We start from the raw sequence: 24,679 nt of genomic DNA on the forward strand, positions 1-24,679 counted from the left end.
GTTTATTTTTATGTAGAAGTGTGCTAAAAACATGGAGACAATGGTATAAACTAAAAAGTCCATAAACTAATTAATAAGTTTTTTTCAGAAGGAAGGTTTTAACCTACATATGCTATCAACTCAATAAAGGCGCCTTCAAAGAGTCTCTCTTTAAGAATGCAAACCTTGATTCAAGAATATTAGGCTAGCCGAAGCTGTATCTTCCTTTTTCTCCAAAGAAGTAGCCTCGACGTTGTCAGTCAGTTAGGCACTTACATTTCTAGTGCATGTATAATACCATTGTTTGAAGGAGCGCCCAGAAAGGTTTCCTATTGGAGTTAAATAGTGTGAAATGTATCTTTTGAATACAGTAAAACTTCTCTGATGTTTCTTAACTGATTCGATACGAGTTAAGCACGTTTATAGACCTTTAATTTCTTTTAAAAGCTTAAACATTTTTCTTTTTTCAAATTGTTCAATTCTTACAGGCCAAAGGACTTAACAAATTCAGATTTCCGACAGTCAAGTTTTGCACAAAGTGTTAATTTTTAATAAACGAAAATAAACTACAACAAATAAACAAGAGTTGATTTATGTGCATTAAATACTTTGCATAGGGTCGGAAACAAAAACCGAAAATGGGATGTTTGCATGGATGTAATTACGTTGTAAAGCTCACTAAACCTTAAAGCATAAACATAAAAAATTAAATGTGTTGTTAAGATCGACTTGTACTTTGTTTCTTTTCTTGAAAAAAGGGAACTTGAAAAAGTGAAAAACTTTGTCCTTAATGGCGACTTCAGATTAATTATTAGTTCCCTCTTTCATCTATGCCATTTTTCATCTGAAGTTTGCAAATTGGTTAGCGTCCAGGAGGCTGCTGTTGTAGCAAATTTGGTCCCCAAAGTTCATGCTTAGTGGGCGTGACGTGACATTTTAGTAATGAAAACGAGGTTGCTGACACAAGATTACACCTCAAGAAAAGCCAAGAGAGAAAGAGACGCAAATTGAGAAGTAGAGAAAGCAAAGTCAACATTGCAGATCTTCCATAATGGCAACTAGTCTGACAAATTTACCTGAATGGAAAGCCTTGCAAAAGCACCAAGAAATTTCAAAATCGTGGCACATGAGGGAACTTTTCAAAGCTGACCCTGCAAGATTTGACAAATTCAAGTATAAAACCCTGTTCATGTTTTTACAAAATTCAATTCTATAAAAGATACTTCAATTTTTTGCTTTTTTGGTTAAATTTATTTTCATTTCCTTTATGCTGGTGTATCCACACACACGGTGCAATGCCAACTTTATAACACCTAAGAGCAAGATGTTAATGTTTCGAAAGTGGGCTTGCAAGTTGCAGGGAGGCTGCAGATCTACACGGTGAAGGCAATAAAAGTTGCATTTTGAATGGAAAGAAATTGGAAAAATTCATAGCTAGAAATGCCTTTGGCTGTAATGAGATCATTCCGAAAGCTAGAATCTTGGGTAACTTTGCTTCCCGTTGTAAAGATTTCAACTTCCTTAGTGATGTTAGCATGTGCGCTGTTGCACGAACCAGGTTTTCAGAACAAGAAAACAATCATTACTTTCCGGTTTATTTTCACATATGAATGTTAGGCTATTCAGCTCATAAGACAACATCCTTGAGTAGTTTATGTGTTGTTCAGGCACTGCATTCATTTCTAGCTATTTTGTCAAATGAACTGTTTCTAAGCCTGGAGATCGCCAAAAGCACACAAAGTCACAATCTGCAGACTAGTGTGATAAATAATTTACATGAGCTAAACTGCCTTAATGACACCTTGGATCCTATAACAAGTCATTCAATGTGTGCATATGTCATGGCTTGTTTTTGCCACAACAAAGCTCTATATGTGGATTTTTACCATCACCTTCAAACTGATATTCCTAAAGATAAATATTGTGTTGACTAATGATTTAAAATGTTTTTGTACACAATCGTTTTTATGAAACAGTTTTTGATGATTCTTTTTGTAGACTTAAGAGAGCAATCTTAATTATGCTAATGCCAATTTGTTTTCACTTATTGTAGATTGTGCCTGGAGTCAGATGGCTCAAAACTCCTTCTTGATTACTCCAAAAACATAATCAATGAAGAAACATTGAAACTGCTACAAAACCTTGTGAGATAATCTTATACTATGCATCTATGTCAAAAAGATCTAATTGCTTATAGAAAAAATTTGGCAGAAATGATTATTTTTTCTTTCACCAACTTATTTTGTGTTTTACAATATATAATCTTGTCTTGTTCACTATATGTATAAAAAATATAACTTATATATAAATATAAGCACATCATATAAACCCCATTTTAAAAATCAATTGAAAATATAATATGATAATGAAATTTAACATCTCTGATAATTTTATTTGATATTGCATTTGCATTTGAAAAAGTGAGTTCTTATCTTAAAAAATCAGAGTGCTTATTTATTTGAGTGCTTTTTTAGTGCTTATTTTACTTGACTTAATTGAAATGTAATTTATAACAAACACAATTTTCAACACTTTAGATAACATGTTCATCCATTATAACTTAAATTTAGTTGGTAATAATGTTAACAAAGAATTTCTGTTTTTGAAATAAACCACTATGTTACCTAATGATTCTACTACTTCATAATTTTCAAAAAGATAATATCAATTTTATGTTTATTACAGGCAACTGCATGCAATGTTGAGCAAATGAGAGACAGGATGTTTTCTGGTGATAAAATTAACTTCACTGAGGTAAGAGATTTGGTTCCAAACTTGATGATAAAAATAAAAGCTTAATCAGAAATATATGAGTCTACTTTTTCAAATTTTTCACAGCCCAATTACTGTGAAATGCTCTGTATTAGGCTTTTTTCCATAATTTTTTGGTATTAAAGCCAGTAGAAGGATGTTTTTGATTCTTTTCTTTTCTTTTGATCCTAGCTTTTCTGGGATTCCTTTTAAACCGAGTCACAATTTTTGCTTATTGCAGACTTTGTGTAATTTGCAGAAGTTAATCTTATGGCTTATTTTAACATTTTTTTCAGGACAGAGCTGTTTTACATATTGCATTGAGAAATAGGTCTAATGCTTCTATTATAGTGGATGGAAAGGATGTGAGTTTTACATTACTTTTTCCTTCATATGTGTTACTATCCAAATCTAATGATAAGGTAATAATAAGCCATTTTTCCCAGTTGTCTGATTTCTTTTCCTTCACGGTCTGTGTCATTTCTTTCTAGAATCTATCTTGATAGCAGCTGAAAAAAATTGATTTGAAGTTGTTATGTTTCACATTTGTTTGGCTCAGGTATACAAAACCTGTACGTGTGGTACATTCGTTAAATGTTCTTGTCTCCTATGCATATGGGTGTTAAACTTTACCGTACCCATGAACCCTATCATCAATCATATTGGGAAACTTGAGGGGGGAAAGAATGTGTTTAAAGTGAAGAGACTGTTGCAAAGAATATAGATCTTTGCTTCATTAAGTAAAAAGTGAAAATAAAGATATTGCTGTATATGTCTCGAAAATTTTCCCAGAAAGAAATCAAATGTTTCATCAAACCAGGGGATTTTCAGTCATTTTAATGTATTTCCTTTGCTCACTTTGCAAATGTGTCCATACCATTGATCAAATTTCCCTTTAAAATATTGTGATTGTTTTTTGCCTTTCTTGAAGGTAATGCCTGAAGTGAACAAAGTCCTTGCACAAATGAAAGAATTTTCTGATGTATGTAATAACTTATTCATCAATAACTTGAAAGTTTATTTTTATTTGCCATTATTTTATCTATCCCAGTTTTATTTATACCAAGTAGTATTCTTTGATACTTTTTACCTTGCCAGTGGATACATAGCTTGATAATTTGAGGTTTTAATAAAAGTGTTTGATACCAATGAAACCATTGATATCAAATTTCATTGATTTTGCAGGCTGTAAGGAATGGAGCATGGAAAGGTGTGTTTTTAGTTGTTATTTAGTTGTGTTTTCACTTTTATAGACTATGTGTTTTCACTTTTATAGAATTAAAAGAAAAATTTATTATATTAAAATGCCCAGAATGAAAATCATTTGTTTTGTAGAGTGGTAGAATGATGGAAGGCACCAATTTCCTGGGGATGGTGGAATTAGCCTAGCATCAAACTCAAAAACAGTGATTTCTCAGATGAAATGCCCTGTCTTTTTCTTTCTGTCCTACTGATCCAATTTTCCCTAAGCCTTAAGGAAAACTTGAACATGTCGAAACTCCAAAAGACAGATGTCTTGGGCAACTTGTTTGACTATTTCTTTCTTCTGTCCAACCAGTTTGCCTTAATGTTGGCAGGCTAGTATTTCAGCGTTTCACAAGGAAACTTCACAACTTCTTGCTGTTTGCTAAGATAATTTATTGTGTTTCTGTGTTTTTGACTCACCAGACATGCAGAATGAATGCTGGATGGGCTTGCAAATGGGCTTTACAGGAACCAAGAAACTTTCTCATTCGAATCTATTCTTTTGAAATTTGATATTTGATACTTAGGAAGTTTAAGTTTATATTATAACAATGAAAAAGCGTTAAAAGTTCTGCTGAAAAGGCCAAATCTAAATAGTAGGCCAAGAGAAATTGTGCAGGCTATTGAACTCAGAAAAATTCCAAATTGTAAAATTTGGCCTGAAAAAGGCAAGCATATTCACAATGCAGAATAATCAACCATATTTTTGCTTGATATATTCAATATTATAGAATCCTGCTTGGCCATGGTACCTGATACCTTATACATAATGAAATCAATTTTCAGTTTCCTTTTTCTTGAAATTGATTTTTTGTTATCTGTCAAATGCTTAATTGAACACAGAAGTTTGACGGGGTATGATTTTGCTTTAAAGGCTCTTACGCAACCCGTATGCTTTGTGACTACAATTCAAAGAACCAGCCAAATATTGTACTGCATGAAAAAACAAAACACAGTCAATTTCTCAAGAAAACTGCCACTAAGCATGACAGTTGCACAAGAGCCTTTAAATAAATACCTAAACGTTAATGCAAATTATTTAAACCATCAAACCGTAAGCTAAAGCTGCTTCTGTTTGCATCACAATGTTGATTTAAAATATTTTTGTTTGTACAAAGGGTATACTGCAAAAGCTATCACAGATGTTGTTAATATTGGCATTGGTGGCTCTGACCTGGTAATGTATCCTTATTTTTTTATTCTTAAACGATGGTGATAATTAGATTTAAAGTTTTTTATAGAGTTATTTTGTGGCTTAGTTTTTTTCTTTTCCAATTAAACAGGCCACAAACTTTTTCTTTGTACCAGTGCTATTAAAAAAAACTTTGTATGCCTAACCAAAAAAGAACTATTCTACGAGCAACAAGCTCATTGGGTTTCAGAATTTTCTTAAAAATCTTTTAAGCTGGTGGTTTTTTAGGATGAAGAAAGGATAGCAACACTTGCCTATTCTACTGAAAATGATAAAATTTGGTCCAGTTTCTCTAGATTTACAATGACTCGGTAATATTTCCTTGTGAAAGTCAGATTCAAGCCATCACGGAAATCCCTTCTATCCATTCAAAAGGATTGCGCTCCTACCACCCAAAAGAGTTCCGTTATCTAAGAGTTTTCGTGCCAGTGTGATTCTGGCTATGTAGAATGCACAAGCCAAAGATTGGGGGATATAATAACATAAATTTGGCAGGTCCCTCTCAACATAAGAAACAAAACTTCTAACTAGTAATATGTAATTGCAATTAATAATTGGATAGTACAAAAAAGAAACGCCTGCTGTAGCTAGTATTTTAGAAGCATTGAGCAAAAATGTTTATATTTCTTATATTGCAGGGGCCATATATGGTGACAGAAGCATTGAAGCCTTACGGAAAGGCCAATTTGAATGTGCACTTTGTTTCCAATATCGACGGCACTCATTTGGCTAAAGCTTTGGCGCATTGTAACCCAGAGACTACACTTTTCATAATTGCATCTAAGGTTTGTATAAGGTGTTCCGTTGAATTGTGATAAGCAAAACTGTGATAAATATAGTACTTGGGGCGCTAGTTTTTTCACTTTGTTCTTATTTGATGCATCATCTATAAAACAGCAGGATATGTCATAAAAACTCGAATTCCAATTCTTCTCGCGCGAAGTGGGCAACCAGCAGGTTGATCAATTTGAAGTTTGACTAAAAAAACTTATACGCATGAAAGAAAGAGCCTAGGAAGAACACATTTTTATTTTCACATGCACCTTTGTCGTTTCTTTTGTCTGTTAAACAGGAGAGCAAAATATGACATTGGTGCACTTACATTGAACAATTATTGTAGTAGAAAACTTTTTATGCATTGAATTTTGGAAGACTTGTTTTTTAATTTTTTTCCTCTTTAAATACGATCGACGCAATGTCCCACAAGATTTTCATAAGATATTGTTTATGTTTGGAAATGTGACAGGTATGCCAATCAATTGAAAAAGATAGATCTTGAAAACTTTGTAGGCCTTGAAATGCAAACTGTTAGTTTTCAATAAACCTAACAAGAAGCTTATAAACTTTCATTAAAAACTGTGCTAGATTAAATCATATTAAAATTTCTTCAAAAAGAATTAGATTGTGTAATCAACAATTAACATGAAAGCAGAGTTACATTTACTCGCACATTAATATGACCTTAGAGAATCGAATTTTGATCTTGTTCGTTTTTCAGACGTTTACAACGATAGAAACCATAACAAACGCAAACTCTGCAAAGGATTGGCTTTTGAAGAAGGCAGTTGATGTAAGTTGTAGCGTCAATATATCTCTATCTCTTCAATATCTCTTCTTTCAAACTAACATAAGACATTGTATTGTATATTGGACATGTTTATAATCACTTTATTTCTATCTCATTTTGATGGTTTTAAATATTATACCATTCCTACATGCTATTTTAGTTGTTCTTAGACTGTTTTAATCAACACATCTCGAACTTTTTGCTGCCTATAAAAGCTGAAAGAAATGGATCGGGCGGTGTATATGCAGTGTTGCCTTTGAATCCCATAGAACTTCTTTTTTAATCCAGATTAGTTTGTAGCTCGTAATATAATGAAGGATAATTTTTTTGTAGAAATCTGCCGTTGCAAGACATTTTGTTGCGTTGTCAACTAATGAGGTTTGTACATGATTTGCTAAAACCGATCTAATTTCAATGTTGAGTTATTAAAATCGGTAATCTAGGAGATATTTTTCTAAACTGATTTTTGCATCTACAGATATATTTAATGGCATTGATTTTCTGGTAACGTTTAGGTTGGCAAAGTACTGTTTTTGAAGCTAAATTTGTTTTCAAGGGATCGTTGAGTATTGTCCTTGATTCTTTTTCTCTCTTTGATTTGCCTTTTTCCATGCATTATTTTGTAATAGGTCCAACGATATATGTTCATTACAGAAGCTAGTTATTCCACAATTCATGTTCAGTTATCGCATTATTTCTGTATCTACCATTCTCTTCATTTAGACAAAGGTACAAGAGTTTGGCATTGACAAGAAGAACATGTTTGCTTTTTGGGACGTGAGTATTATCACCAAAATCAAACCAAAAATTCAAGAAAAAAACAATTTTTTGTTGAGACTTATCATCAATATCAACACTTTCAATGTGTGTTTTATTTTCTTCATTCTCCTTTGAATCAGATTTTTGTATCCATCTTGTACTCAAAATTCTTTGTTTTTACGAATCAGTGAACTTCAATCTTTTGCAGTGGGTTGGTGGAAGATATTCTCTTTGGTCAGCCATTGGCTTGTCGATTGCTGTGTATATTGGTTAGTTCTAGGCAGATTTTTATGCCTGATTTTCGAGAAATATTTAATTATCATCAAGTTGACAACAACATCTATGATTTTTACAAGATACCTTGGTTTATTTTTAAAGTAAATTTCTTTATTTATTGCACCCTTTCACTGTCGTACGATAACATTATTGTCTGTACTGTATAGACCCTACGGCAAATGCTATGCCTAGATGAACAAAGTTTTAGGACGATTGGCTAAAAATGTTGGTGACTATATGCTTCAAGAACAGCAAATAAAACCAGTGAAGCATAGCACGATTGAGGGTTGATATTTTCGATTGTAATTTGACCCAACTGGAACAATAAACATAAATCAAATAAATTAGAACAGTATCAACTTTTTTCGAGCAAGTACAACTTGTATCATTAAATATTTTGTCGGATGGCATCCAGATTTTTACACAGCTGCCATTTCCCATAGAATGGATTTAAATTATTTTGCAACAAAATATCTTTGAAATCAAAACAAAATCTCAAACAAATTTTTGCGGAGGTCATTTTGTACTTAGAGGATTGCAGCTCCTAGATATTTCACGAAAACGCTGTCAATAACATTTACATTACTTTGAGGGGGCTGTAGAAAGATAACGATAGCATTGTTTTAAATTTGATTTGTCACAGTTGAAACATAACTAGGTATATTTTCTTGCTCAAAAGTAAAGTTTTTTTACCCAGCCAGTATTTGTTCTGTATATGCCTGGTGCCGCTCCACCAATATTTAAACAAAATATTCAGCATTGTTCCGGCATTGCCTTGGTCCAAGAAGGGTGGTCCATTTTTTGGGATACATTTGCTTTTCGGTCTTGTCTACAGCTCTTAGTAACATCATTTTAAGGTCTGCAAGATACAAAGCATTTTGATGGTTTTTTGTTTGGAAGGACTGATTCAAGTTTGGGTTGAGCTCAACCTAAGTTGCGTTATTTTGCTTCTTTTATTCCTTGCTTATGATTCTTTTCCACGTCAAATGTTTTTCTTTGTCTTTCTGTTCTCACCATTGTCTTTCTGTAGAAACCATATTAAATTTGCTAGGATTTGCAATTTTTCTTTCGCCATTTCTATCATCTCGCCACAACAGGCATTTTTCAATTAATGTTAGAATACTAGTTCGGAGCTATCATTTTGTTTTTCATTGTTCTCACATGTTTGGCACGAAAGTGTATATTATTTAGATGTTTTTGCATTTCCGTTTTTACACTCTTTAATTACTTTGGCAATTTTCAAACCTCCTTAATTATTTCAAGGGATGGAAAATTTTGAAGCATTGCTTTCTGGAGCTCACTTCATGGTAATATGTCCTTTTTATTTAATTGTATATATTTTCTTTTTATTTAGGTATATATTATTATTTTTTAACAAAAGTTGCCAGATGATCGCATTTCTAGGAGTAGAAACTTAGAACCGCCCTGTGTTTTACAGCACATAGTGTGTACAGCTTGTCTATTCGGCATCGGGCACTTTATGACAGCATTTTTCAAAATAATATATATTGTGTTCTTTCTGACCTGCGTGCGTAAAATGTATATATTCTATACTTAAACAAATTGCAGTTCAAGGGACCATGCTTTTTTACTTAGATAGGTCAGTGGGTTTAATAGTTTTGTGACAAATCTCAGAATAATGTCTCATGCAGCAATAACCTTTCTTTCTGTTAAGTTACCTTTTAAGTTTATCGATAGCTTGTTCTTCTTTCAATAGGACAACCATTTCAAGACAGCACCGATTCAGTCTAACGTAAGACATTTCAGTGCTTAATTTTCCTGTATTCAGGCTAAATTGTGTCCTGATAAATTTGCCAAAATTTGCATTTACATCAATATATGATAATACCGATGCTTTAGGCTTTTGATCCAGATAAAAGGTTGGCAGATATATCGCGTTTACACGGTGCCATACATCTTTTGATACGGATAGACTTCCCGTTTGCACAAGTACGGATACAGCAGATTTTCCTCGATGAACACCTTAAGTTCAAGACAACTGTTGAAAATCTCTTTACACATTCGTAAATGCTCAATCTATTCATCTGGCACTACAATATCATTGATAAAATTATCCCACCAAGTGCTTGTTCTGCCAGACCTTTGCAGAAATTTGCTTTTCACCCCATATGCTTTTTTAAGAATTTTGCTGATTTACGTGATCCTTGAAGTGCCCTAATCATCAACAGATAGTAATATGCTATCGAGCGAGGTGACTTAGAGTTAAATTTAATCGTTTTATTGACATATTTTGTGTATGGAATTTTTTGTCTTAAGTGTATTTTTTTAAATCTTATTATTTTCTCTACGTTTTCTCATTAGATTCCAATAACACTTGCTCTTCTTGGTATTTGGTACAACAACTTCTTTGGAGCGCAAACACATGCCATCCTGCCATATGATCAAGTAAATAATTTTGCTAGAATGAGCTTTCTTGCAATCCTCATTCCTTTTTTACCAAGATATTTTCAAGTGTAAAACGAAAGTAAAACGTCTTGCAGTTAAGACAAGAGAACTTGTTGTAAGCTAGCAATGTCATTTATGTCCAATTTAATAGGAAAATTCTTTTTACATAAGTCTTTCCTGACTTTCTTTTCAATGACCTTTGCATATTCTATGGTGACTGTTTAGTCAAAATATTTAAGTAAGTGTCCAATGACTAAACATGCGATCGACCGTTACAATTTTGCTTTGCTCGTTCACCGCTATGCCTGAAACAAAGTTTCCTTTACGGAAGATTAGAAACGCAAAAATTAAAAATTTTTCAAAACTGCTTGTATTGATAACAAAATGTTTTATCTCTTGTAAATATTTGTTTTATTTCTTTTCTAGTACATGCATCGATTCCCAGCCTATTTCCAACAGGTATTGTTTTTATTTTTTCTTTATATCTTCGTTTTCTTGCATATTTGAATTTTATTTCAACTGCTACAAATAATGGATGTAAACCTATGAAAAGAACTAGCGATGTAGACAGCTACACAGAGAATCTCAACAGTCTCATCATCATTTTGCTCTGTATCTGTTATCTCTTCTTATGAATCGTTTATCAGAAATATTTAGAATCAAAAGTATCAAAGAGAATAGTACCAAGCAGTCATCTTTCAAGTTTGAACCTTATATGACGAAAACTGCTATCAAATAAGTCGAGCACAATTGCATAATTGAAATATAGATTTCAAGATATTTTTTATCTATGGTACAAATTTTGCTTTGTTAATCTATTATGGACAGTTTTTTTGCACTGAATTTTGTAAGCATTAAGTTGTCCTTAAAAAGTGTCAATTTTTTATAGCATTTGTTGCAGTGATGTTAATGGTACATATTCACATAGGTTCATTTGCAAGCATTTTTTAATGCAAGGAATTCCTTCCACTACCAGACATTTGTGGCAATTTGCTGTATCAATATTTTGAACTAAGTATGACTTTGTATTCAATGTTACTTTATTTGCAAGGGTGACATGGAATCAAATGGCAAATTTGTAACAAGAAATGGAGAGGTCGTGAATTATTCAACTGGTCCAATCATCTGGGGGGAACCAGGAACAAATGGACAGCATGCTTTCTACCAACTAATTCATCAAGGTAAACTGCATTTTTCAACTCAGTTAATTACAGTGTAAACAAAATGCCAGTCGCAACCCAGTAAATATCTACAGTTTAGGATATACAAGAAACAAAGGGTATTTTAAATGTGATGGTCGTGTTTTTGAAGGGATTTGTGTCAGGGAAGGGGAAAGAAGGAAATAATTTTCTCAGTTTTACTGATCTACTGATCTATGATCACTCTTTATTAGGGATTTTGAGAAGGACCTAAAAAAGCAAGACTTTTTCACCTGTCAACACCTGTCATTTGTTTGCATTTCTCGCTGATATATTTTGATCCACAAATGAGTACATTTATAGATGTCTGAACTTCAAATTTCAATCATTACACTGACGTTATATACTCTAGTGAGTGTCAGACGAAAGCTTAAGTATGTCTAGATGCTGTTTCAAAACCATTCTTAAATTTTCTACTGCTAAAAAGTATTTGCAAGAATCACAGAGTTAAAGTTATTTGCTTTTTATAGGAACAAAGATGATTCCAGCAGACTTTCTTATTCCTGTACATACTCACAATCCAATCGCCAAGGGTATCCACCATGAGGTGAACCTCTAAAGTTACTGGGTACCAGTGAGCCAGGCTGTGGAAACACAAACGTTGACTGAATATACACAAAATATATCTTTTCAGAACATGCTATTTCTTTGAAAAATATGTGCAGTTCCTTTCTGTTTAGACCTGAAATTTTATTCACGTCAGTAGCTTAATGCCAAATACCTAGAAGGAAGAAGTCACAACAGAAGTGCTTTTGTAATGTGTTAAAGTTACATATTATTTCACAAACCTGAACGATGCTGATAAATCAAGTCACAATGATTGACTCATACTATGATTAACAAAGGCACTCTAGAAATTTTGTTTACCATTTGAAACATTGAATTCTTTTCTAGATATTGCTTTCAAATTGGCTTGCGCAAACAGAAGCACTTATGAAAGGAAAAACAAAAGAGGAAGCGAGAGCTGAGCTAGAGAAATCAGGTCTTAAAGGTGACAAGTTGGAACATATTTTGCCCCACAAGGTTGGTCAATATTATTCCATTGTTTCCTGGCAAGAGATTTACATTGACAGCTTTTTCTTCGATTTATTTTTTTACTGCATATTTTCAAAAATTCTTCTCTTGACATTAAATGTCATCTTTTATCAAAAGAAAGCAAAACAGCATAGAACTCAAACTTGATTAGCTTAGTGCATGCAACATGGCCTTTGTCACTATGATCTCTGTATGAGCAAAACTTCAGAAATTAAATAAACTTAGGCTACAACGAAAATTCGAATATTTTGCTAATAGAAAACAATACAGAAGATGTATTTCTGTCTAAACGGTATTTCAAATGTAATCAGAAGAAGAGATGAGCGAGAAGACAGAACTGGTGTAAAACCTGGTTGTTTTAATGTCTATTTTTTCCGGATGGTGTAGCTTCATTTAGCGACCAACAGAGGCATTTAGGCAGGCAAGTTTAAGAAACAGACTGCAGATATTTTTTTGTTTATAGTAAGCTTATCATTGTCGGGGGAAATGTGACTTCATTGACAGACAGAGCGCCTAGGGTAATCAGTGAATTATACGAACGATTCTTCAAATGTTCTGCGTTGCAAAAGAATGGTGAGGACAACTCATCTACCAATGTGGGGTTGAAAATGAAGTCAGCATTCACACTTTAGATAAATTTATATTAAAATTCTAGCAAATGGAGCGTGGTAAAAAAATTGAAGGCCGACAAGCTCTTGGTGTGGCAACGTATACTATGTTTTATTTTGAAAAACAAAGCAACTGATCAGTGAGTGCGCGAAAAAGTAGTAATCAACTAAAAATCGGTTTTTTGAAACTACGAAATAACGCAAAATTAAAGACAATGTTACTGGTAGTGAAGACCAAAAGGGCATAAATCAATGCGTGAAACTAGAGGTGAACAAGGAAATTGGGTTGATGGTATGCATGAAGAGTGAGAAAATGAATGCCAAGTCTTTCAAGAAAGTTGATTCCTGACAGCCACAAGGACTTTATGATTTATGAGAATGGTTTTCGATGTTTTCCTTATTGCTTTGGAAAGATTGATCATTTATGTAGACTTTGAAGGAATGAATGGGCAGCATCAAAGACTGGGTTCTGATTAAAAAAGACCAGGTTAAGGAATCTTACTTCATTTTAAAGTTTTCAGTCAGTTGCTAGTTCTGATTATTTTTTTGTGGTTCATTCAAACTTCTTTGCTTTCATTTGTAAAGGTATTTGAAGGGAACAAACCAACAAATTCCATCATTTTCACCAAATTGACACCATTTATGCTTGGCAGTTTGATTGGTAAGTCATGCAATTATGCCAAGAATTTAGATAAATAATTCGTTTACCAAACACTGGCACATTCATCAGTCTACAATGCATCATCTACATTGAATTGCAACTTGTTTGATCTTTTCAGAGTTGAGTTTGACTAGATAGCAAATTTAACATAAAAAGGCACTTATTTTAAAGTCAAATAACTTTATATGGAGTTTATTTTGTCTATAGTTCAAGCTGTGCTGGCTGTTTAAAATTATAAATTTTCTGTAGTAAATTTAATCATAGCAGTAAACCTAATCTTTTCTGATTGATTTGCAACAAATTGCTGATTTTTTGCAGCTTGATACAAAGTACTTGACTAGAAGGGTGCCCTTGGAAAATAGGCAAAAAATCAAAATACTTCTTTAAATCTGATATCTCATAGGGTTTATTTAATGTCAATGTATCTTTGTTGTGTTATGCCAAATAGAAAAATAATAGAGCCTTGATTTTTTGTATAGTTTTTTGTATACAGTGTAAACACATTTGATGACTATAGGCCCAGAGGATTGCCAGTAACCTTCTTGCAAACTTAACCCATCAAAGGTTACACTAATTAAACTTGTTTTTTGACTCACAGATATACCTTTTTAAAATTGAAATTTGTCTGTTCTAGCCATGTATGAGCACAAGATCTTCACTCAAGGTGTCATTTGGAATATAAATTCTTATGATCAGTGGGGGTAGGTAGATGAAACTTTTCAATTTTCAAATAATTATTCATGAATACAATGTACACTACTTATTACAACTTATGATAACTATTTCAACTATTTTACCAACTGTGACTACTTGTGGCATTTCACAAGGTATGAAGAATTTTCTAATTATTTGCAGTGTTGAGCTTGGGAAGCAACTTGCAAAAGCTGTACAAGAAGATTTAAAAGATAGTTCAAAAGTGACATCCCATGATGCATCAACAAATGGATTGATTAACTTCATCAAGTGTCATAAAGGATAAACACATGGATATATCAAGTTGCTTTTAAGTCTTATTTATATCAGCTTGGCTCCATAATATATTTTTCATTAAACACTTGCACAATTAAAATGCACAAACATTAATTGCAAATGTAGCAAAAAGAAATGCTTGTATTTTTACATCATATTTTTATTTCAATTTGATTTCTCTTGCAATGACTTTCATCAGAGATGATATTTACTGTTTTTTTGTGTTAGACTCTAATTGGCAAAATATATTAAAATGTATAAATGGGGCAGCCCTAGATCATATTCATCTGAGAAGGTCAGTAACAATAAAGAGGGAGAGGAACAGCAAATCATCATGTAAATGGATTGGGACATTTGAAAGCAAAATGTTTCACTAAAAACAGCATTTTGCTTAAAACACAAAAGAAGACATCATAACACATGTAACTTCTAACATGCACATGAAAACCTCTTAATATTGTGCAAATGGAATCTTTGGCTGTATGTCTTTTATTTTTCGGCTTAGCAATAATGAGTTTATTCATGCAGTCAGTGTACAAGAGGAGTTTTAATTGTCAGAATAGCTCAAGAAAATAAAAGACTTGATGCTAGTCTTCGTCAGATACCTCTGTCACTTCAATGCACAAATTAAGTTGCTCTTTAGTAAGTCCTAAATGGTTCTTTTTCTGTTGCAACTTTTGTCTAAGATCTGGCATGTTTTTCTCTGTTGAGTTACTGTTGTCAATCTTTGCCCTTAGATCCTGAGAAGCAATTTCCTCCCTCAGATCGTCACTGTTGTCACTGTTGTTTCTAAAGTCTTCTTTTTGGCTTTTCTCCCTTTCAGTGGAATCGGGAAGAACAACTTCTGTGTCTGAATCAAGTTCTTCATCGTCACTTTCATCTTCACTGTTTGAACCATCTCTTTTGTGCTGATTTCTCCTTCCGGATGTCCATTTTGATGAGCTTTCTTTGAAGTTCCTAACTTCTATTTTAAGATTTTCTTCTCTTCCAAATTTTGGCAAACCACCCTGATTTGCATTTCTTGTTCCAATTCTATCAGCATACATTCCTCCTTGAGAAGATTTATCTGCAATACTTCTTGGCGCTTTCAATGGTATAAAGTCGAGCTCCTCATCCACATCCATGACTTCATCATCTGGTTCCAAATTACTTGCTGTATTTTTATCACCTAAAGACATAAACTGAACATCAGGCTTTTTAGAGTTAAGATTTTCTTTAACAAACTCATTTGCTTGCTGCATTTTCCTTTTTCTTGATGAACTTATAAGTCCTGGTTTTCCTGCTGACTGCCTGCCATTCCCATGGGCAAGATAGTATAAACTTCTCTTTGCTGCCCCAGGCAACTTTTTGTCTTCCACAGTAGATGTTCTTAAAAATAAACAGTCAGACTTTTTGTATGGTCGTGCTATTCTCCAAATTTTTGCAGCCTCTTCATTTCTTTCATCATCTTCAATGCCTCCAATGAATTCTTTAAGCTCATCATAAGACCTACTCATGTCATTCATAGCTGTTTGTGCCATTTTCTCTGTTTCCCACACAACATTACACGAGTCATCATCAATCCACTCCATGGTATCAGGGCCGTGACTTTTAAAATAGTGAAACACATCTTTAGTGCTCATCTTACCGACACCATAAAGGAGCAAGGACTCTGGCCGACTTTCAGCATTTGCCGCATCTGTAACTGGAGGAAATTCGATTCTATTAAGTTCTATATTCTTAAAAGGATCTTTTGTTTCCACATCTTCACCCTCAGTAGACTTCACCCCGAAACGTTTTGCCCTTCTTTCTTTCCGTGAAACAGCTTCTTTCGAATGCAAATCTAACCCAACAACAAAACCTTTTGATTGATTGTGATATACTTTCTCCCACTTTGGATCTAAAACCTGTTCTTTGCTACGATCGGTTTCGTCATCCAAAGGAACTTCAACTTGCAGGTTCTCGAACTCCATTTTTAAGTAAGACTTTCTTTGTTTTTAAATAACACTTGCCAGCATCCAGTTTGAAATCTCAAAAAGAGTAGTTGTTGTTATCATGTTGTCTCTGCCTCGTTTTGCGTTATGTTGCTGCTGTTGTTCGAAAAAGCAATTTGATGGCCTAGTTCTACTGACGAGAGTGAACCACTGATCAGCACAGTGAACCAGCGCCAGAAAAGGGCAAAAGCATAAGAATTTTTGAAAGGATTACTGAAAGCGATATAAAATGCCTTACGCAAGTCAACCACGTGTCAAAATCTCTGAATTAACAGGCGAAAACATAAAGTTCTCTATAGAGAACACAGACCTGGCGTAAGTTGAATTCAAAACTTTATTGGTGATATTTGATAAAGGTGACAGAAGATGTAAGAGTAAACCCTTTAGTATCAATCTGGATACTTTTTTTGAAGAAGAATTAACAACTTTTTTAGGTGTTTGATATAACGAAGTCCTATTTCATGTGCTAGGAACATGATGGCACGACAGATGACATATACAGTAAGCCCTAATGTTTATGGAAATTGCTACTGACATGATCATGTGACATATGTAATATTTTGTTTCCAATGGAAGTGACTGAGCCCAGAGAAGCAGACAGCAATATTTGTTTTTTGAATCATTTCAAATGTATCATAGGTTACTTGGTAATCTTTGACTCTGTTTCCTTTACTGAAATCCAAGTCTGCTGTTCCATGTTGAATATTCTAGTCATATTTTGATACTTTGTTTCCTCTGATGGGTCTGACATGAGAATTTATTGTAGTGCTGCCTCTAAAACAGGCCACGCAGCAGTGACAGTGTTCATTTTCCATTCTGAATACCTGGAACAATCTAATCATCTTTAAAGGCTTATTACACATATTTCAGAATAAAAATGAGTCATACGCTTGGCATACTGCATCCTGGTGCCTTGCAAACTTTCTTTCTAAGACAACAGCAAGGAAATGGTTACTGTTTCTGTTTTTGGAACTGATAGTTGATCTTCATCTTTGAAAAATATAAAGGCAGAATAAAGAGTTTTCAATATATAACAGTTTTCTAGATTTAGAAGTGAAGGTGACAATTTCAATTTTTCTTTGATTTGATTTATGTGTGGATAAAAAGTTTGTTTTGAAAATGACTTAGCAGTATCAATCTGGGAGATCAGTATGAAATGTAAAACTAGCTAGGTACAAAACAAAGATCAAGCAAAGCTTAGTTATAATGACAAAATTGAATTAAGTAATTTACTGAAATGAGTTACTGTCTATAAGTTGAGCATCTTCCTAAGCATAAACTCTAAAAAACAGAAAATAGAAAACAAATCCATACACCATGCCTGACCATGTAATTATATTAAAACAGAAAGAACACTTTCAAAACGAAAACATCGCGCAAAAGGACTATACAATTAAAGAAAACAATGACACAGGACAAACAAGTGACATATTTGACTGGGTAAATACAGTGATATGCATTAAATAAAAGTAATGTCACATTCATCTCTTTCACCATGCATTCTTTGTATGCAGATTAGACAAGTAATAATGTTGAGAATGAATTCAAATTAAAGTAATATCCTTTATTTCAGAATGGCAAATAGTTTACGGAGAATATTTATTTCAGAAGTCCCAACCATTGGTATGCTCAAATTATATGCATTTGTGATTGATTTTGTTTGTTTTCTCAAGATTCTTCAAAGTTTTTAGCTTTTTTAGGCTTTTTGTGAAACAAATTTCCGATTCCCAAAATGGAACCATGTTTAGACTTCGCATAATTTGCAATTTCACATCATCTTCTGAGTGTCTTTTCTGATAATAAAACATCATTTGATTTTGCAGCCATTGATTGGATTCAAATAGAGAACAACACCTCAGTACTTCATGATGAATTCATTGCACATAGAATTGGTATGTTCTTCTCTCAAAGCAACCAAAGAATTATATTAAATGATAGGGTGCACTAGCCATTTTGGTCTTATAAAAACTCTTTTTTCTATTATGTATGATTCAGGGTGATAGGAATATTGAAAGAGGAAGGATAAATCAAATATTTTGCCTTTTTATCATTTTCATTCTTATATGTTGCCTGATCAGGAGTTAATCTTGTTTAAAGTTTAAAGTTTAATAAAAATAGATTGGAATTCTAATACTTGTCTACTATACTAGTGCACTTTACTAGTGCTCTAGATAAAGTGCACTTTATCTTTATCTTTAAAAAATCATGTTCAAGGCACGATAAAGGATTTGGTTTAGGACTGTTGAGCATATTTCATAAAAAGGGGGCCAAATAATTTTTTTGGGGGGGGGGTGGGCTAAACATTCTTAAAACCGAGAAGGTGATTTTTTGCATGGTTTTAGTTATATTGTGGATATTATTGTGAGGGGTAAGTTTCTTTAGCCACCTCCTCCTGCTTCTGCCATCATTGAAAAAAAATTGCTGCATGTGGTTATTTTTTGCAAATCTTTCAACATTACTAAGTTCAAATCATTAAGAATTGTTTGCAGATATGAAAAATTTTCCCTTTTTTAACTATTAAATAGAACCTTTCCTTTTGATTTTATTTCATATATAATTACAGCCTGAAAAGTCAAAGTGATTCCTTAAAATCTTTAAGAATCATGATTTTCTGCTTATCTTTATATTTTTTACACACAACAAGCCTCAATATCCACATGGTTATAGTTTTCCAGATTTTCATCACATATTCTTCTTAGCCTGTATGATATTTTTTAGGCTCGTGATATTTCCTTCCAGGTTTGATACCTCTGATCAGTGATGATACAGTGGAAAAAATGAATTATTCAATAGTAGGTTTTTCAGTTATTTTATGATTTTTATTAATTCTTAATTATTCATTATTAATTACTAATTCAAAGGAAGGCAAATACCCTAAAAAGTAAATTTCCTGCTGAACTGTGTTGTATAATTATTTTTTGCTCTTAAGGGAGCCAATTTTTAAGATTCAAGAACATTATCAATCTACCCATCTGCCAATAAACTGAATGCCTTTTGAAAAGAAACTTAACATTCATGCCGATAGGATGCCGATTTTTTTCAGATAAAATTCTGGAATTTCTGTACCTTTTTGTGAGATGATAATAGCATAATAGCTAACTATTTGTAAAATCCTTTTCAAAACATGCAAAGCTAATCCTAACTTTGGTTGAAGAAAATGCACTTTATTTTTACTGAAACCCTTTTTAACATAGGATTGCACTTGTGATGAGTTTTGCACAGATTGCTCAGTGGAGTTCACGCTGGATGTGAGGTGCACAGAGGATGCACGACATGTGACCAGTGGGGATTTGGTTTCCTCAGAGCCCAGAGTTGTGCCTGTAAGTACTTCTCTTCTTTCTGCCTTATTGTGAAATATTGCACATGGCAAACCTCTAAAGTAGTTAGCTTGGAAGTAATTAGCTTGGATTTAATGGCACCTAAGGCTAAACACACAATTTTCAATGTGTCTCTACATAGGCTCAACTTTCTAACTTGGGATATATACTTTTAGTTTTTAAAAGGAATTTTTGTTTACACAGTTCATCTACCAGATCTAGTCAAACATGACAATTATCTATTCTCTGTTTTTTCTGTTCAGTCAGTTGCCTTTATAGTTATGTGCAAGCCTTGTCTAATTTTGAATTATTAAATAGAATTGAAAAGGTTCACACGGAAAAGTTTTGGAAAAATCGGACAAAAAACGTTTTGATCAAGCTTTAAAAGTTTCAGAAAAAATTTTTAAGGCAAAATTGCTAATGTGATAACAAAATATATCTTAAAACTGTCTATGATTACTATGGAAGACATGTAGCAGATTCCATTGTTTTTTTTTCTTTAAGAATTTGAAACTTTAGGACAAAAACTTTGGGACGAAAAAAAAGATTTTGAACAAATTCAAGTTTGCTGAAACTTTTTGATTTTGTGTACTGTTCTCAACAGATATCTTCGTTCACATGTTCTACTCAAAACATCTTCATTTAGGACCTAACTAATCTACGTCACAACGCACTTGTCTAGGTGTCCCATATGAGCGCTTACGACCTATTTAACTGCTTTTTTCATAATCCGGTTGGCAAATGACATTTTGTGTTGTCATCTACATTTTAGAATGTAACCGTCTATGCTTTGATGTAAATAACAGTTTCCATTAAGTCATTTGACATTTCTAAACAAACTGAGGTTTTTTTCTGGTCAGGCCACGTCAAGAAATAAAGATGATGAAAGCAGCAAATATGGGGAAAGCAATGGTATGTGATGAAGAAAATATTCATCTATTTCATTGAATTTGATTTAATATTCAACTTTATCCAGCTACTTTTAAATGTTTTCTTTTTTATTGGAACTTTTCTTCCTAACCGGGCTACCCTTTTTCTGATCAAAATATTTTCTCATCATCAATTTGAATTCTTTCTGTTGTACAATAATGTGTTTTATGAATTTAAATGCATTGCCATTTCAGAAGATTTCAAATGAAGGTTCTTATTGAAAGAAATTGAGATAAAGATAGATTGGGTTCTTTGAAGAGTTATAAGTTATTTGTTTGCGCTTGTGAACTTTTGAAAAATTATTTTTAATTGGTTTTCTTAAGATTAATTAGTTTATAATTGAATCTTTTTACAGATATTCTTTTAGTGAAATTGATAAAAGGCCAGGTAAGCAGAGATGTTGAAACACTTGAGTATTCAAACAACATATCCTGTTATTTCAGAATTATTTCTATGCATATTGTGTTCTGTTGACATAATGCTTAGGGACATAATCTTTAAGGAACAGGGAGAGCTCGTTTTTCATTTTCAGCTCTATTGTGTCAGATCATTTAGTGCTATGGTTGATCAAAACAACCTTTGGCAAGCAGTCTCTCCTGCTTTATATTGTTTCAAATCGTCTCGTCTTTCAACGTTTTTTTATTCACTCGTGTTAATTATTTGGAGTGATTGATAAACCTAGCTTCCCTAGTAATTCTGCGACTGATTAGCGCTAACCTTGTTTGTTATTTGTTTTAGATACTTGTTATGTATTAACTCTAATTGAGTGTTAACATGTATAAATTGCCGTGTTTAACGCGATTCTGTTGCATCCCGCAATGTACTTCTCTCAAGTCAAAATCCGTTCTGCTAAGGAGAGCATGACTATCAAATTCATTAAATCTATGACTAGAACATCTATTTCAATAATATGTATATGGTTTTAGTTACTTTGAATCTGGAAATATATAACATAATTGCAACGTAAACAATATATCGGTCATCATGTATTGTTGTCAGATCGAATCATTTGTGAAATTCATTATCATTTAATTTGCAAAATGTTACTTTATCATTTATTCATTTGAAGGAACTGAAGTTAAGAGCCTACGCCAAGAAAGTGAGTTGAATTATAAATTGTGTAATATTTTACTCAAAACATTCTTTCCGAACATCATTTTTGATAATCTTAATATTTAGTGAAAATTCAGAAAGGTCCAGTACTTATTGCCATGATATTTTGCGAGTATTTAATGTGATTTGATGCTCTTCTAATTATCAATAACTTCTTTTAATTTAGTAGCTGCTTTAACAATAATTTCTTTAATACTTATTTTATGCGTAAAATAATTTTTATGAATTATTTTGTTGTCAAAATTATCAAAATGGTTCCCTAAGCTCAATATTTTGACCTGTTTCCACTAACGTAAACTCGCCACCGCAGGGCTTTGCAAAGGAGCATGCTAAATGGAACCCTACAGCTGGAGTAGCATTCGAATACGACCCTGACAACTCATTACGTCACACAACGTATCCAAGACCCGAAGAATGGTAGGCCATCCTCTTGTACGTTGTGTTGAATAGTCTTGTCCTTGAAGATATTCCGCTTGGATTTCGCTCCTTGTGGCGGCATATATATCATGCTTATCAAAAAAATTGTTTTAATATCTAAGAGATATTTCTATATGTCCGTCTTCAACTCTACATTTTGAAAATTGATTGTTAAAGAAATTTATTAAAAAGGCCATATGGCAACAACCCCTCGAGAATACAGAGTTAATTGGAACGCGCCTGGAAATATGTATCGGCTCTTCTCTATCACGTTTCTTATCCAGATGAAGAAGCTTAAAACACTTGTGCTTTAAATATCTAGAACTATTCTACAAGGTAGCTCAACATCAAAATCTTTTCGGCTCGCAAATACCGCTGGTTTTTGTCATCGCTTTATTATTAGCTTCTAGTTTCATTTTAAGAATATAAATTTATTTGTTGTTCATTGTTTTCACATTTTTTTATTTATATTGCCATCATATGAGATAATTTTTTATGCTACTGACTCAGAACATTGTTTGTATGTTTAAAATTTCAGGCCAAAAAGCGAATATACACAACTCGATGAAGATCAAGGTAAGGTATATTTTTTCGTAGACGCTTACACTTTTTTCCCAAGAGATGCTCAAAAATATGAAATACCATTCAAAAATTGTTATTAAACCTTTTACATTTTGATAGTTTACCAATAACCGTTTCATAAAGTTCATTTGATAGAGAATCACAATTCACAACTTCAAAACCTCTTTTATTCTGCATTGAATAGCTTCTAAGGGTTGCTGACCCCCTTCCCCAACCCTGGGTTGCTGAAGCTTCACAAGCCCCCACCTATTTGCAACATCCCTGGCTTTTTCATCCCCGTTTGATTTTCTTCATGGAATTTTTCGTACACACTTATTTTGATTGAATTAACTAGAAAATATATTTTTCTTTATAACCAAATGACCAGGATGGTTCAAAAGAATTGTGGGCATGGCTCCTGTAGAAAGCAATGTTGACAGGAATCTTGTAAACCTAAACATAGGTTGACAATCTGAGCTAAAGGAATGCGTTAAAAATTTAGTTTTGATTTTAGGGAGAAATGATTTATTCTGTTTTTCAGCACAAGCAGCATTTGATCCTGAAGGAAAACCAGACAAATTCTTCTACAACGTGGAGGTAGATGCTCACATTTAACATGATTTTACAGTTTATCATATCTGAATTGACGAAAAGTTTTTCTTGTTTGTTAAAATTTGCAATAAGAGGGTCACATTATCACACAAAAAGTCTCAACCTGCAAACACTGCGAATCACCATTACTGTGAAGGCTCTCGATGAGTTACCATCTGCACGAAGCACAAGCTCTCGATGAGTACCCATAACAAACTTGCTCCCTTTGTATCCATCTTTTACAGCTTCATTTTTTACAAAATCATCAGATATAGCTCTGTGGCCAGGGAGTCTCGTTTTTCTTTCGCTTACATTTCATGTACATGTTTTTTATTAATTTGTGTGTACGTCAAATACTGCTAAACTTCAAATCAGCACAAAACAACGGCAATTTTTTCCTTGCAACCTAAATGTTTTTTGGTGGGTTTGTTTTAATAACTGTAGTCACCAAAGTAATAAATATTGTTTGATAGGTAGAAGCTGCCCTCCTATATAATAAAACAAAGTTAATCTCCGTCTCTATTCGATTATGAGAATATTTATATCCTGTAGACATGTGGATCATTGCGCTCAGAGACAATTGTTCTGACTGGACTTAGCATGTTGAAGAAAAAGCTAAGTGACCTGCAAACTCAGTTCAGCCATGAAATTGCCGCTGATGTACTTGCCATCTCCTAAATACCAGCGTTAGTAAAGGGAATTTCATTGGGCGGCATGGTTTTCTGGTTCGGAGAAACCTCATTTAAGAAGCAAAAGTAGATGTAATAGTGTAAGGCAACCAAGTTCAAACTGGAAACACACATGCAAGTTCTACTGAAGTTCACAGATTTTTCAAGGTTGTTGGCATTTCTGTGGAACTTTGGCACTGATTTGTGTAGCAGTGACATAATGCTGCAAACTATTGAACTTCTCGAGTCTTTTTTATAATAAATGTTGAAGTAATGTATCAAAAAGTCACTTAAACTGATGTATTCAGGTACACTGGTTTTTCTTGTTGATAATAAAATGTTTGTCCCCAAAAGCCTCTTCGTCTTTGAAAGTCAATCTTGGAGTTGATTTCTGTATGGTTTGTTTCGAGTTACCACAAATTTCTTTCATGGTCTTTTCGTTCAGAAAAACCTGATTCCTTG

The 24,679-nt window shown here is 33.2% G+C and overlaps 3 protein-coding genes across 3 annotated transcripts; 2 read left to right on the forward strand and 1 right to left on the reverse strand.

Moving 5' to 3' along the window:
* Positions 1-944: 944 nt before the first annotated feature.
* On the forward strand, positions 945-14,852 carry LOC135691129 (glucose-6-phosphate isomerase). Its single transcript, XM_065208896.2, has 22 exons — positions 945-1,152; positions 2,033-2,123; positions 2,665-2,733; positions 3,027-3,095; positions 3,662-3,712; positions 3,916-3,940; positions 5,094-5,152; positions 5,806-5,952; positions 6,666-6,737; positions 7,068-7,112; positions 7,458-7,511; positions 7,702-7,762; positions 9,033-9,076; positions 9,487-9,522; positions 10,092-10,175; positions 10,602-10,634; positions 11,227-11,356; positions 11,845-11,921; positions 12,269-12,397; positions 13,603-13,678; positions 14,313-14,379; positions 14,534-14,852. Exons 1-22 carry the CDS (start codon positions 1,031-1,033, stop codon positions 14,655-14,657), a joined length of 1,665 nt encoding a protein of 554 aa, XP_065064968.2. The 5' UTR covers positions 945-1,030; the 3' UTR covers positions 14,658-14,852.
* Positions 14,676-16,684, reverse strand: LOC135691131 (uncharacterized). Its single transcript, XM_065208898.2, has one exon. It carries the CDS (start codon positions 16,597-16,599, stop codon positions 15,235-15,237), a length of 1,365 nt encoding a protein of 454 aa, XP_065064970.2. The 5' UTR covers positions 16,600-16,684; the 3' UTR covers positions 14,676-15,234.
* A 29-nt stretch (positions 16,685-16,713) lies between these two features.
* LOC135691137 (DNA-directed RNA polymerase II subunit RPB3) lies at positions 16,714-24,596 on the forward strand. Its single transcript, XM_065208909.2, has 12 exons — positions 16,714-16,935; positions 18,194-18,243; positions 18,444-18,512; positions 19,360-19,412; positions 19,815-19,940; positions 20,798-20,849; positions 21,223-21,254; positions 21,937-21,966; positions 22,291-22,397; positions 22,936-22,973; positions 23,500-23,555; positions 24,102-24,596. The coding sequence occupies exons 1-12, from the start codon at positions 16,850-16,852 to the stop codon at positions 24,225-24,227; spliced, it is 825 nt and encodes a 274-aa protein (XP_065064981.1). The 5' UTR covers positions 16,714-16,849; the 3' UTR covers positions 24,228-24,596.
* The last annotated feature ends 83 nt before the right edge of the window (positions 24,597-24,679 follow it).

The sequence above is a fragment of the Rhopilema esculentum genome, chromosome 4, assembly GCF_057945365.1.
Source record: "Rhopilema esculentum isolate cy_ngs chromosome 4, ASM5794536v1, whole genome shotgun sequence".
Classification (NCBI taxonomy): domain Eukaryota; kingdom Metazoa; phylum Cnidaria; class Scyphozoa; order Rhizostomeae; family Rhizostomatidae; genus Rhopilema; species Rhopilema esculentum.

Bases quoted from the DNA above. Each gene is read 5' to 3' on its own strand.
- LOC135691137 (XM_065208909.2), top strand. From the start codon at position 16,850: ATGCCTTACGCAAGTCAACCACGTGTCAAAATCTCTGAATTAACAGGC. The intron at 19,413-19,814 runs GTAGGTTTTTCA...TTTTTAACATAG, and splicing joins AAAAAATGAATTATTCAATA to GATTGCACTTGTGATGAGTT. The intron at 21,967-22,290 runs GTGAGTTGAATT...TCGCCACCGCAG, and splicing joins TAAGAGCCTACGCCAAGAAA to GGCTTTGCAAAGGAGCATGC.
- LOC135691131 (XM_065208898.2), bottom strand. From the start codon at position 16,599: ATGGAGTTCGAGAACCTGCAAGTTGAAGTTCCTTTGGATGACGAAACC.
- LOC135691129 (XM_065208896.2), top strand. From the start codon at position 1,031: ATGGCAACTAGTCTGACAAATTTACCTGAATGGAAAGCCTTGCAAAAG. The intron at 11,922-12,268 runs GTGAACCTCTAA...ATTCTTTTCTAG, and splicing joins CCAAGGGTATCCACCATGAG to ATATTGCTTTCAAATTGGCT. The intron at 14,380-14,533 runs GTAGGTAGATGA...AATTATTTGCAG, and splicing joins AATTCTTATGATCAGTGGGG to TGTTGAGCTTGGGAAGCAAC.